Source organism: Lactuca sativa, chromosome 6 (genome assembly GCF_002870075.4).
Source record: "Lactuca sativa cultivar Salinas chromosome 6, Lsat_Salinas_v11, whole genome shotgun sequence".
NCBI classification, from domain to species: Eukaryota; Viridiplantae; Streptophyta; class Magnoliopsida; order Asterales; family Asteraceae; genus Lactuca; species Lactuca sativa.
In genome coordinates this window covers 201,618,571-201,633,313 of record NC_056628.2, presented here as the reverse complement: position 1 = coordinate 201,633,313, position 14,743 = coordinate 201,618,571, and the positions used below count along the sequence as shown (strand labels likewise).

General features: G+C 33.4%; 2 protein-coding genes across 3 annotated transcripts; both read left to right on the top strand.

Annotated features, from left to right (window-relative positions):
• The first annotated feature begins 5,386 nt into the window (after window positions 1–5,386).
• Window positions 5,387–9,163, top strand: LOC111914144 (uncharacterized). Of its 2 annotated transcripts, none has more exons than XM_042896005.2 (5): window positions 5,387–5,672; window positions 6,003–6,500; window positions 6,715–6,858; window positions 7,187–7,668; window positions 8,374–9,163. In XM_042896005.2, the coding sequence occupies exons 1-5, from the start codon at window positions 5,543–5,545 to the stop codon at window positions 8,989–8,991; spliced, it is 1,872 nt and encodes a 623-aa protein (XP_042751939.1). In that variant the 5' UTR covers window positions 5,387–5,542; the 3' UTR covers window positions 8,992–9,163. The 2 variants fall into 2 exon arrangements, with proteins under 2 accessions (XP_042751939.1, XP_023765659.1); XM_023909891.3 differs by having other exon boundaries at window positions 5,388–5,672; window positions 7,178–7,668.
• Window positions 9,164–9,861: 698 nt separating this feature from the next.
• LOC111914143 (importin subunit alpha-1a) lies at window positions 9,862–13,909 on the top strand. Its single transcript, XM_023909890.3, has 10 exons — window positions 9,862–10,198; window positions 10,687–10,783; window positions 10,870–10,961; window positions 11,034–11,165; window positions 11,322–11,507; window positions 11,704–11,867; window positions 12,256–12,334; window positions 12,620–12,748; window positions 13,021–13,148; window positions 13,226–13,909. The coding sequence occupies exons 1-10, from the start codon at window positions 9,983–9,985 to the stop codon at window positions 13,611–13,613; spliced, it is 1,611 nt and encodes a 536-aa protein (XP_023765658.1). The 5' UTR covers window positions 9,862–9,982; the 3' UTR covers window positions 13,614–13,909.
• The last annotated feature ends 834 nt before the right edge of the window (window positions 13,910–14,743 follow it).

Sequence of the window (14,743 nt, the reverse complement as noted above, 5' to 3'; positions counted from 1 at the left end):
AAGCGAACGAAGCAACGCCGCCTCCCATTAGTGAAGGTTCGTTAGGATACCAACCGAGAACCCGGATTCACTTATGAGCGCGAGAACCAGTCGATTAGGAAGTTTCCCCACCTCTTGACTCGATCATTCATACCTACTTCCTTACCTAAATTCTAATTTCGGGACGAAATTCCCTCTAACAGGGGGATGATGTGACAACCTAAAATTTTCCATCCAGTTCAGTCTAACAATTCATTGAAAGTCAAACTCATTGCTGTTATATTTTAGCACAATTAGGAGTTTATTTGAGCATTCTGAGCCTTGTACACTTAAGGAATAAGTGTCAAGGTTTATCGGCTGAAGTTATAGCTCAAGGAAATGACCTTAAACACCATTGCAAGGAGTTCATGGCCAACACATGGGAGTTTATGGCCGTAAACTCCATGTGGGCCGTAAACTCTTGCCTATATGGTGAAAGAGTGGCCATTTGTTCATTACTTCCTTCCATTTGGCCCAAATCCTCTCAAGTATCATCCCGATCTTCAAATCTCGTAAGCTTATTGTCTTAACTAGTTGATATCTTGCATGAACTAGTAATGGTGTTAGGTCTTCATTATGTATGCAGAAGGCTTCTTTATGTATGCAGAAGGCTTCTTGTTGAAGCTGCCCTAGGATGTCTAGAATCTTGAAAAGAAGTCGCGTAAACCATAGTGTTGGTCATTGAAGATAATGGATTGAAAATTCGGTATCAGAACTTCTGAAGGGGTTGGGACATCTTCACAGGTTTTTATTTTAATTCTTACTTGTAATTGATTTGATTATTTTTATCTTTTTGTATTTTTATCTTATAAATATCTTGGGTTAAGGCTTTATCATATTAGGTTTGTTCCTAAAAAGGTTTTTAATATGTTTCTCTATTGTGTTTTCTTTGTAGGTTCAAAGAACTCAACCAAGAGGGCTAATGAGAAAGTGGAATCTGATTTCTGATTGTCATTTTTGAACTTGGAAGAAAGGCTTTTGAGTAGGTAGAATCATAAACCATAGGCGGTCATCACAGTCCTCAAACACCTACATCTCTAGCAACAAACCACCATCATGAAGATCTTTAGTAATCTTGGTCCTCTCTCTCTCTCTCTCTCTCTCTCTCTCTCTCTCTCTCTCTGGTTTTAGATCATAGATCCACTAACAAAATTCCAAACTAATAACAAGGGTAAACTTGATTTTTTTGAAAATTGGTTGTAATATATGTATTTTTTGTCAATATGGGTTCATGTGTTCGACTTATGCATTTGTTATGGTTTACTGAACCTTTTTTTTTTTGCTGTTGCAATTTCTTCCTATATTGAATCAGTAACATTTACAGTCACATTTCTTATAACCTCTTATTTGTAAATTATAATTACAATATTACCATTCAGTCTTTGGCAGATTTAAACCAATTTTTCTTTCATATTCTCTATAATGAACCTACTAAAACTCACAATCCGTAAAAGACAACAACTTTTGTTTCTTTATTGATGTTTTTAGTGTTCTAATCATCAAATCACCACCATTAACTAGGATTGAAATAGTTGATTTCTTTTTTTAATTAATGTTGCCACTAAAATTTTCAATGTAATACGGTTCAAGAAGATACTTGGGTAGCTGCTTTTGGGAAAAATGGTATGCATCATGGTTAGGTGATTCATGATGATGTGATTTACCAGATTTTAGTTTTTTATAGATCTGAATTGGTCCAAGTTTGTATACATGTGTGTAGATATGAGTTTATAAATATGTGTTTGTATAGATATGGTAAATATTAATCATTTTTTTCATCTGTTTTTTTAGATAAATGATTTTGCAGCAAATGGATGATACTAAAAGAATTCATAAAGGTCTATGAACTAACAAGTTTACAATGGTACATATATTAGATGGGATTTGAAGGTTGGTACTTCTATTAATTTGTTTATTATAACAACCTACTTTCATTTCTTCATATTAAAGCTTTTCATTTGATAGGAACAAGTTGAAAAGAAATATGTTTACCTTAATATGTCATCATATTATGAATTTGTCAAACCGTCATGTGTGCTCAAGTTCTCTCTCATCCATGGATAAACAGAGGGGAACACCTTTTATACCTTTTCAATCTGGTGCTATATTAAAAAAAAAACAATTCTTCCCTCGCTTATATGGAATTCCCCAAGAAAGCTTATCCCTACTTTTCTGTTTCTTGCTGTAAGGTTTGTTGATATTCCCAAATTATGTGAAGTGTGAACCAAGAAATACATTTGCTGATAATATGAGGATTGTTTGCTATACATGTGAGTTATTCCAATGTGAATTATTTTTTGATAGATAGTGGAATTAGTTTCTTAGAATGTATTTTGTTGAGCCATGTAAATGGTTTGCTATACAGGTGAATAGCTGAAGTTGAAATAAAAAAGGAAAAACACAAGGAGCAGTGTGCAGTCCGATGGATTTTTCTCTACAAGTTGACGGTAGATTTTGCAACGATAATTTGTGCCACATGCCCGAGATATAGAAGGAAGAACGTTCTATTTTTAGTGGATTTTTATTCGAGCAAGTAACTTTGTCTCTGGTTGGAAGGATGAATATGTAACTTTGTTTCTGAGTAACTTTATCCATTTTTATATTTTAAAAAGTTAAAGAGGTCAATAAAGTTTAATTGTCCAATGAAATGTTAAAGATGATTATTAAATGAATGAAAAAGGTGAGTCGTTTTATAATCTTTCTTCGATAAAGTTGAACTTATACCTATTCCATGTTTCTTAAAGAAAGTTGAACATATATGAATTGAAGTGTTATATGACTCTTATTGGAATAAATTTTAAAGAATGCTTAAGAGAAACAATAAAAACAAAATTTCATAAAGAACACAAGAGAACACTATCAAAATATGGATTTTTTGTTAAAAGTAAAAATTTTATTAAACAAAATTGAACTTATATTGTATTCAACTTTATACGACCCTTATTGAAATAAATATTAAGAAGGCTTGAGAAACCCTAGAAATTGAAAATCTAAAAGTGAAAAAGTGAATATTATCTTAACTAAGAATTTTTTGTTCAAAATAAGAATTTACTCGCACCCGTCGCTTGGCGGGGGTAAACGGCTAGTTGTTTAAAATGTATGAGTTAACAACTAACCACTACAACTATTAGGTTCTGCAAAAGAAAAAATAACAATAATAGATTAATATCAAAAACCAAACATCTAAAACATTTTGGAAACCGTAGGTTTGGTTTTGCGTTTAAAAAAGACTAACTTTTTAGGTTTGGTTTGATAATTTGATTATATAAAACCCAAAAAACATAACCAAATAGGGATGGACATATGGACCGGGGAACCGGCCGGAACCAGAACCGACACCGGAACCCGATGGAACCGGTCGAGTTGAGACCGGGACGTTATTTTTGTGGATATTTGAAACCGGGAACCGGTAGGAACCGGAGCCGACATAACCGGAACCGGTAGAACCGGCAAAAACCGGAACCGTATAAAGCTATTTTTCGAGGACCGGTTCCAACATTTGAAGACACGACAAGAACCAGTAGGAACTGGGAACCGGTATAACCGCCGGACCGGTTAGGTTCTTGATTTTGGCCGAAGCCGGTTCCTGGGTCCGGTTCGGTTCCGGCCAGTTCGGTCCTTTTGCTCATCCCTATAACCAAACAACATCCTTATATATGTACAAATTTAAATGATGAATATATTATAAATTAAAATTAGTATATATCTTAAAATGTTCCATGAGAATTGATAATTATATATCTTAAAATGTTCCAAGAGAATTGATAATTATGATAATGAAAATATGTTTAAATCTTGTATATAAACACTAATATATGGGACCTGAAATTAATAGAATTATTAAATACTACTATAATAAAGTTTATCAAGTAAATAATAAAGAAAATGTATGTATATAATGATTTTCGTAGAATTAACCAGAATCATAAAGGCTTTTTTTATTTTTTATTTTGAAGCAAATGGCATGCCTAATAAAAGATTGAAAGGAAGAAACAAAGCTTATATAGAAATTCTACATATTAAAACTTTTCTATATTAGTTTGAAAAGAAGATATAACGAGATTCAAACCTGCCTTGGTAAAGTAAAGAGATTTCCTAGCCAGCCAACCAACTCAATGTAAGATAATTTTTTTTTTAAATTTTAAATGCATTTAAAATATATACAAGTGAAATTTAATTTAAGAGCCCCAACCCTACTGAGGCCATGGGTCATCGTCCAACTTGTCCATTCTATTGGGCCGGGCCTGACAAGCACAAACAAAGGCTTGTCAATGACCATTGTTGCAACCTTATGAAGTGATGAGGAGATCCCCGGAGGTTGTCGCCCCTTCTTCTATGATCCGATTGCCTCGTCTCTTCTTCTTTGACCCGATTATGGATAGACTCGCGATTTTCAATTGAATGGAAGATTTGCTTTTGAATAATTAATTATAAGGACTATTGGCACAGCTTACTGTCCATTTGTTTTCTGTCGATGTGTATTGACTTTTTTATATCTTATTTGAATTAATACAAATGCATAACTGTCCTCTTACCTTAAAAATTCATGGTTGTATAAAAATGTTGTGAATATATATCACCTCTGTTTACGAAAACCTCAACTACTTTTCAGTGTTTGTTTACTTCCATATTACATATTGCAACAAAAACAATACTTAAATTAACTAAACTTATTTTAGAAGAGTAAATTACACGAGTAGTCCCTATGGTTTGGGGTAATTTGTATATTTGGTCCCTAACTTATATTTTTAACTCGAAAAGTCCCTATTGCATGTTTTTGTTGCGCGTTTGCTCATTGTCTTACATAAAAAGACTATTTTGCCATTGATTTTTAAATTTATTTAAAAAAAACACAACCCCAACCTCACTTCCACTTCACCTTTTCTTATTTTACATATCCCATCTTATTTAAATAAATTAAAACAATCAATGGCAAAATAGTCTTTTTAGGTAAGACATGGACCAAACACGCAACAAAAGCAAGTAATAGAGACTTTCCGAGTTAAAAAAATAAGTTATGGATCAAACGTGCAAATTACCACAAACTATAGGGACCATTTGTGTAATTTACTCATTTTAGAAAGATAAGAAACTAGTAAATTTAATTTAAAGCTAAACTAAAAAAAATAATAATAATTAAAGAGCTGTAAGTCTAAGATTTACAAGTAGAGATTACATTTTTTTACGTTACGATCTTTTATAAAAAAATGATGATAACTAAAAATGAACGAATTCAATCTTACTTGTTGGTGCCATTAAAATTCGACCACATGTATTATCGAAGTAGCTTTTTAGCAAAAAAGGCCACATGGGGAATTTTTGACGTTGACGTTGACCATGACTTTCCTACAAAATCATGTGTAAAACTCATTACTCTCCTTTCATAAAAAGAAGAAGGTTGCTTCAACTTTGAGCATCAGACATTCACACTTCAAGAATCTCATGTATTTTTATTCTTCAAATCCATCGATTGGTGACTTCATGTTTTTGTGATTCCATTGAAGGGAAGTAAGCAGCCGGAGAGATGAATATCGCAACTACAAGCTCAGGTCCTGGAGTAAACAACCACCACCACCAACAGAACCAAATCGTCATTCCGATGCCACCACCAATGCCGCCACCACCGAATCTACCTCGATCAGATCTACTTGAAGGTAGGACAAGTATAAGTTGAACTGAACACACGCCATTTAGCGAAAATTTACAAAACGCTACTCTATCTCTATGCAACGTGAAAATTAAATTCAGATAAAGTAAAGTGAAATCTGTCAGTTTCTTGGAATTTAGGATGGATTTTGGGTGGTCGTGGTCGTTTTCATTGATCGATTTGAATTTTGTGGTTTTGTTTTGTTTTCCCACGCATTTGATTATAATATTCAACTACTATCAATTCCGTTGCTTCATATCTTCTTCACTATCGTGAGTACCCTAATGATTGGGTGGATGTAATTCTAACCTGCTTTTTGAAAACGCTTAATTTGAAGGAAGTAGAGAAGACTACATCAAGATTGGTGTTCCACTTTATGAAGCATCAATCATAGGCAATTGGAAAGCTGCAAAACCCATCCTTGACAAACAACCAGAACTGATACGTTTTGCTATAACTGAAAATTACGAAACACCCCTTCACATTGCAGCATCAGCAGAAAGCACCAAAGCCGTGGAAGAGTTTGTGGAAAATTTAGTGAATTTGATGGAAAAGAATGATTTGGAACTACAAAATAAAAGTTACAATACTGCACTTGGTTTAGCAGCTGCAGCAGGAAACGTGAAAATAGCCATGGTAATGGTGAAAAAGAACAGAGCTGTGATGGAAATCCCTGGTAGTAATAGAACAATGCCACTCTATGTGGCTGCTTTATTTGCAAAACCAGATATGGTGAGATATCTCTATCATAATTCTAATAAGTTATCGGGCGATTTTTGGAGTCATGAGAATCGGGGTTGGCTTCTACAAAAATGTGTTGAATCTGATATATTTGGTAAGTTGTTATTTCTTGCATTTACCATTCTCTTTTTTTCTTACAATTTTAGGGTCATAGGTATAGTGCTCCATAGCTAGAAAAATATTTTTGGATAACATTGTGTTTTTCCTTTGAATGCTTCATATTTTTTTAATCTTTACGATTTGATGATTAATTATTCTGCATATGCTAATAAAATTTCTCTCATTAAATGAAACAAAATCTTTTGTAGATGTTGCCACAAAAATAGTGAATGATCGCCCCGAACTCTATGCCAAAAAGGGACTACTCACAAATGTACTCTTTGTTTTGGCTCAAAAGACTCGTGCATTTAAACAGAAAAAACCACATATTTTCGTTAGAATCATCAACTCAAGTAAGTATGCTCGCTAGTCATATGCCATTTTGATATTACAAGAAAAATAACCCTTTCTTTGTTATTATATCAAATAATGGAGTGACATACTTTTCATATCCCTCTAATGCTTTAATATTATTGATTTAAGAAGTTCATGTATGTTCTTTAACTAACAGAAGGATATCAGAGCATGTTTTTTTTTCAAGAATAATTACTTTTAATATCATTACTTTTTGCTCATTTTTCTAATTTTTTTTTTCCTTTTGACCCGTTAAAAATAAAGTATAACCGAAACCGACTAATTACTACAAAGAATCTTCTTGGTTGTTGCTTTCAGTTTTTGCAGTCTTTCATGTGAAGGTAGGGTTTACAGAAAAGGAAAGTGAAGCCCTGCAATTATTAAGAATACTTTGGGAAAAAATCGCAATAATGCCCAAGAGTGAGATTGATGACATAATTCGAGGGCCACCTTTGGAAGTTCAAAAGCAAGGGGGTATAACGAGAAGCTATCCTTCTCGAGTACTTTTCACTGCTGCAAAAATGGGTAACATAAGGTTTATAATTGAGCTCATTCAGTCATATCCCGACCTAATTTGGAAGGTTGATGACAAAGGGCAAACTATATTTCACATTGCTATCAAACGTCGTCAAGCAAAGATCTATAATTTGCTATATGAGATTGGCTCAATGAAAGATTTAATTACTCCTATTAAGGACAAAAATGGGAATAACATGTTGCATTTAGTTGCCAAGAGTGCTAAGCCGAAACGATTTCAGAATGTGTCAGGAGTCGCTCTACAAATGCAACGTGAGTTATTATGGTTCAAGGTATGAGTTTCTTTTTGACTTAATACGACATCCTTGCACTTTTTTTACCAATAATAGCAATATTTACATTTTCTTACACATAATTGCAAATCATTATCCATAATAGCAACACAGTTACATTTCTTTACTAATAATAACAATATGTAACAAATTAAGTACATTGGTCATGTTGTTGATAAAATGCAAGTAGGTTGCTATTGTGAGTAAAAAACTAGTATGTTTCTATTATGTGTAAAAAATAAAATACATTGCTATTATTGAAAAAAAAATAAGTGTAAGTACACTGTTGTTAAGGGTAACAATAGCAACATGCTTATATTTCTTTGCCAATAAAACTATGTATTATATGTTTTCACTAATAGTAGCAACATACATATATTTTTTTACCCATAATAGCAATTTACTCACACTTCACCGTACTGGATATTGGCAACGTACATTTTCTTTAAATGTTACTATTATCGGTAAAAAAAAAAAAAGAGGATGTACTTTGCTATTATGTTAAGTAATTGCAACTACATTGCTGTTATGCGTACATATTGTTAGTGTTTCCATCGTTAAATACATTTTGCTATTATGGTTAAACAAAGTTAGATATATTGCTTATATTGGTTAAAAGAATAAAGCAGGTAGCTATTTGATATTATTTCCTCTAATTTTTTCTAATAAAAAGTGACTTGATATCATGATATGTATGTGTTGTAGGAGGTCGAGCGGATGATCCCACCTAATTACAGACAAAGAAAGAACGCTCAGGGCGAGACACCACACGACTTATTCACCAAAAAACATGAAACACTCGTTACCAAAGGCGAAGATTGGATGAAGAACACCGCCGCTCAGTGTATGGTGGTGGCAACTCTCATCGCCACCATCGTATTCGCCGCTGCTTTTACACTCCCCGGTGGTTACAACCAAAACAGCGGGATTCCCTTTTTCCGCCACAAACCAACACTCATTATATTTGTGATCGCAGATGCGGTTTCTTTAATATTCTCTTCCACCTCGGTGCTCATATTCTTATCCATCCTCACGTCTCGTTATGCTGAACGTGATTTCTTGGAATCGTTACCCAAAAAGCTGATGTTGGGTCTTGCAGCGCTTTTTCTTTCGATTGTGACTATGATGATTGCTTTTGGTGCGAGTTTTTTTCTGCTTTATAATAAGCATTTGAAATGGGTGCCCATCATTGTGGCGGGTTTGGCTTCTATTCCGGTGATTTTATTTGCGATATTGCAGTTTAGGCTTCTAGGGGATGTGTATCATTCCACTTATCAGTCTAGGTATCTATTTAAGCCCAAGAAACGTATGCTTTACTATTGAAAACATTGTAATGTTTGTTTGCTAAGTAATACAGTAAGTTATTTATTTAATCCCGTTGTAGATGAGATAGAACCGATGAGACAGGTTAAAGACCAACTGGATTGCGCTGTTTCTTATATTTATAATTTTAGCACTCTAAGTTATAATTCATGTAAATTTTATGACTTTTGTATTTTGGATGCTGTCATTTTTTTAGTGTTTGAAATTTTGTTTATTTCTACAAAACATCAAATAATAATCTTGTAATACTTAATATCACAAGAAATCAATAACATTTATAAGCTTTATAATGTATCCAATTAGTAATGTTTGTTTTACAAGAAAGGACCAAAAGGGACCGAAACATGACAATATAAACAAGACACATTGACTAACTTTTCATTTGAATGATGCTAGGCCACTTTGGACATTCGACCCTTTCGATCTAATAATAAGTTATTGTAATACCGAATTTGAACAAACCAAATTTTTTGCTAGTGATTCATGTGCCTCTCGTATTTAAATTGATTGTTTTGTTGGTAAGTGTAGGTTGTGACAAAACCTTTGATTGAAGCTTAATGTATCGACATGCTTATTTGTATAGTAAGTTTACATAAGCATTATATGGCAATAATTATTGAGATCAATAAGAGAAAATCAAATCATGATATCTTACGTATGAAATTATTTTATTACATAAATTGATGAAAAAATAAAATGTAATTAGTTGATTATATATTAACCCAAAGTTACCTTCATTAAGATGATATAATGATCATTTAAAGTATAAACAATTCAAATAGAGTTTTGCCATTAGGGTAAAATGTTTCAAAGTTGAAGGACCAGTATATGAAATTAGAACACTCTAGAGTCCAGAGTGTAGTCATCCAAATTGATCATAATCAGTTCGATCGCTCCTACTTTTTCATATAACATATTCATCAATTATTTTGCTTATGTATTTGTAACCATAGGGTTTCGATTTTGAGTTGAATTCGATCACCGGTTAATCATGTCTCTGAGGCCAAACGCCAGGACTGAGGTTCGCCGGAACCGGTACAAGGTGGCCGTAGATGCGGAGGAAGGAAGGCGGAGGAGGGAGGACAATATGGTTGAGATCCGTAAAAACAAGAGAGAGGAGAACTTGCTTAAGAAGCGTCAAGTTCAGCCGTCGTCACAGCCGCTGTCTACTGGTGCTCCTATTCAAACCGCCACAATCGAGAAAAAGGTCTCATTTCCCTTCCGTACAATTGAATTTCCAACTAACATGGTTTGATTTAGTTCGATGATGATTGGATTGATGTGTCTTGTTTAATCAGAAGGATCAGTCGAAACTTGTTAATTTTCTAGGTTTACACTGAGTACATAAAATTATTCAACACCTGCATCTCAAAATACGAATATGATTATACTGTAAATGAGTTGACAATATGAATTATTGTTTATTAAGTAGGCTTGAAGTATTGAACTTTTATCACGTATACACAGATGCATATGATCATCTTATTATACCATCAATGCTTGTGATTCTTCCTTGCTTATCTAATTTCATGGAATTCATGTTCACAAAAGCGTGGAATGACCTTCTTGTTTTTATTCCCTTGGGTTTTACCTTTTTATTTTTGCTTTTTGGGAGGGTTTGTAACTATTTGCTTATCTTTTGGGTGAAACACTTGTTTTTGTTCAACTGTTAAAATGATGTCGATCAACTTGCAGTTAGAAAGTCTTCCTTCAATGGTTGCTGGAGTCTATTCAAATGATGGCAATATGCAGCTAGAGGCAACTACCCAGTTTCGTAAATTGCTCTCTATAGGTATAAACAATGTTTTACATATCATTTTTGGATGTATTAATTATTATTCCTTTATGCATTCAAATCATCATATCTTTTTATCACAGAAAGGAGTCCACCAATTGAAGAAGTTATACAATCTGGAGTTGTGCCTAGGTTTGTAGAGTTCCTAATGAGGGAGGATTTTCCACAGCTTCAGGTATGAGTCCTATACAATTTGCATCTTTTCTGGTTGTTTAGTTGACTTTTATCTTGATTTGACTTTGAACAGTTTGAGGCTGCTTGGGCACTCACAAATATAGCTTCTGGCACTTCTGAGAATACCAAAGTGGTAATTGATCATGGAGCAGTTCCAATTTTTGTAAAGCTTCTTGCTTCTCCAAGTGATGATGTTCGTGAACAGGTAACATGTCGAATTGAAAATTGAAATCATCATTTAGGATATGTTTGATTGGATGGAATGGAATAAAGTCATAAAGCATTCCATTCCTTAGATATGGTGGAATCAGTTTCTCACTTATAAGTTATAACCACCTTTTTTTTGTTGTTGTTGTTGTAGGCTGTTTGGGCATTGGGGAATATTGCTGGAGATTCACCAAAATGTCGTGATCTTGTCTTAGGTCAAGGTGCATTAATGCCTTTATTGGCTCAATTGAATGAACATGCTAAACTTTCAATGCTGAGAAATGCCACATGGACATTATCAAACTTTTGTCGTGGAAAACCACAACCTCCATTTGAGCTGGTTTTTTCTTACTCTCTGATCTTTCTTCTTATTTCTATGGGCTACATGCAAGAAATAGCAACCTGCTTTCATTTATTTGTTGTACAAGAATAGAATAAAGCCTATAATAAATAAACAAAATGAACGTATGTTGCTATTTCTTGCATTTAACCCTATTTTGGGAGGTGGGATTACTAAAAGTGTATATAATTTGCAGACAAAACCAGCACTTCCTGCATTGGAAAGACTTGTTCATTCAAATGATGAAGAGGTGTTGACGGATGCATGTTGGGCTCTCTCTTATTTGTCTGATGGAACAAATGACAAAATTCAAGCTGTAATTGAGGCTGGTGTCTGTCAACGTCTTGTTGAGCTCCTCCTGTGAGTCCAACTAACTTTAATCTTCTTCTTATACTTTATCAAAATTACATTTTTACCCCTATCCCTCTTCCAGTATCCTTTCATTTTATACATTTTTTCTATTTTGGTTAATTCGTATAATCTATTAGACGTTAATAGTGATGGAAAATATCGTGTATAACAAAGTAAAAGATTTTTTTTATATCCTTGTTATAACAGCTGTTTTTGAGGGCTGTTGTAGGTTTTTTTTTGTTTGAATAAGTTGGTGGAATGCTGACGTGGCAATATCAACAAGTCATTATAAAACGTTTTTCATTTAAGAAGATCCTTTTGGTGTCTTTTTTGCTTGAAATTTCTTGACTGAAATGCTTGAAAGTTTGACTAATTTTATTTTCATTTTATTCTTCAGACATCCTTCTCCTTCAGTAATCATTCCTGCACTTCGAACTGTTGGGAATATTGTTACAGGCGATGATCACCAAACTCAGGTACAGATTTTACATTCTTTCCCCATTAAGTCCCAACTTTTTACAAATTTACCCTCAACCTTTTATTTTCCTTCCACTTCCCCACCAAATCTGCTGTCATTTTCACAAATATCTTTTAAACATCCTTTGTTGAATATTTATAACATCTTTTTAGCATTAGACAATAGTGAGAAAAACCTCAGCTACTTGAAATGATTTTTATTTATTTGCTTAAGAAACAAGTTGAAGACAACAATAAATGGTTAATGAATCTTTTTTTTTTTTTGTTTTTTTGTTTTTGTGTAGTGTATTATTGAGCATGGTGCACTTCCATATCTGTTGAGCTTGTTGACACATAACCATAAAAAGAGCATCAAGAAAGAAGCCTGTTGGACTATCTCAAACATAACTGCTGGAAACAAAGAACAGATACAGGTAAACTTCTAAGCATAATTTGTGTTAGTTGCATAAATTGGTTAAAAAGTAAAAAACAATGTTGCATAATCTGGTAAAAAAAAGTGAAACATTGCTGTATAAATAAGAGACATATAATCGATTCCCTATTCCAATGTTGCATATTTTGGTACTAGAATGAAATGTGATTGTAATGTATATTTCATTTAAAAAAACCATGAATTGGGAAAAAGGTGAAAGTTTTTTTCATTAAATTTATATGTTGATTCCATATTTTTTTTTATAAATTACAGGCTGTAATTGAAGCTGGGTTAATTGGTCCTTTAGTGAATCTGCTTCAGACAGCTGAATTCGACATAAAGAAAGAAGCTGCTTGGGCAATATCAAACGCCACTTCTGGTGGAAACAATGAACAGATCAAGTACCCTCTCAATTCACATTATTATTATTATTATTATTCCAGAAGTTTTAAATAATAATTTAATAAATATTATACAGGTATTTGGTGAGTCAGGGATGTATCAAACCCTTATGCGATCTGCTTGCATGTCCGGACCCACGGATCGTGACTGTTTGTTTAGAAGGACTTGAAAACATTCTGAAAGTAGGTGAAGTGGAGAAGAATTTGGGTCAAAGTGGAGATGTTAATTTCTATGCCCAGTTGATAGATGAAGCAGAAGGTCTAGAAAAGATTGAAAATTTACAAAGTCATGACAACAATGAAATTTATGAAAAAGCAGTTAAGATTCTCGAGACGTATTGGTTGGAAGAAGAAGATGAACATGAAGGAGTAGGAGGAGATGTTGCTCTTCCTCAACCCGGGTTTAATTTTGGTGGAAACAATAATATTCAACTTCCTTCTGGTGGATTCAATTTCAACAATTGAAGGTAATTATTATATTGTTAGTTGTTACAACTTGCAATCTTAAAAAAGTAACAGTTGTAGGTTTTTGGAGGAAGTATAGTATGTTGGTGTGGTCAATGGTCAAGAGTCAAGTCCAAGTCCGGTCAGGTCGGGTTTTGTCAGTTGAGTGCATCTCGGGCAGTCTGGTTACCCGTTACAATATAAGCCCATTCAGATGTGAAGGTTGGTGAGTTGAGCATTGGTTGTGATGTTTTGTATATCAGCTTTGATATTGTGTGAGGAAACAGATGAGCTTTATATAAATATATGTTTTAAAATGGTTGTTGGGTTGGATTGTTTTAGCAAAACACGAGTTATAATGGGCTGGATTGACAAGAAAATGATATTGAGAAAAAAAAAAAAAAAATCCAACGTAATTGGCCACAAAATATATTAAAAAATGGCCAAATGGCCACATGGGCTGGCTTTGGGCCTGTTGACTATCCATCAAGAATTTTTTGTACCCAAAAGGAATCAAGGAAGGAGCTTGATGTTTTTAATCAAATTCATACATATAAAAATTATTATTAAAAGTAAATTTCACCATTTTGCAAACATCACTCCCCTTCGTTATCTTGAAAATCATCCGGCCCTACCAAAACCACCACCAACCCTCTTACATACATTTCCCTGTTGCAGCTTTTTGTTGTGTTGCTACATTTCATCTAGCAATCTCCTCTTCAGCTGCAACAATATCCATTCTAAGTCCCTACAAAACACAATAATAAATCGGTGCCTGATAAGAAGACTAGAGAGTATGACTAAGTTAGCTGAAAACAGGCAAATATAATTATAAAAAGTGAAAATCATAAAGAGTGAAAATATGCTCAATGTCATTATAAAAGTGAATAACATAAATAGTGTAAGTGTTGATTGACTGATCTATAGAGTACAAAACACACATCAGTGTTTATAAAAAATTAACATGAGCATCATGCATAGATTGTCTATAAAAAAATTAACATAATCCACATTAGTAATTACTAAAATACAATCCAAAACATTTACACCAATCTAGTAATATACAACTATAGTTTTGTTCAAATTTTAATTGTACCATTTATAAGAAATTAACACGATTTGTAGTGTACAAAATACACAACAATGTAAGT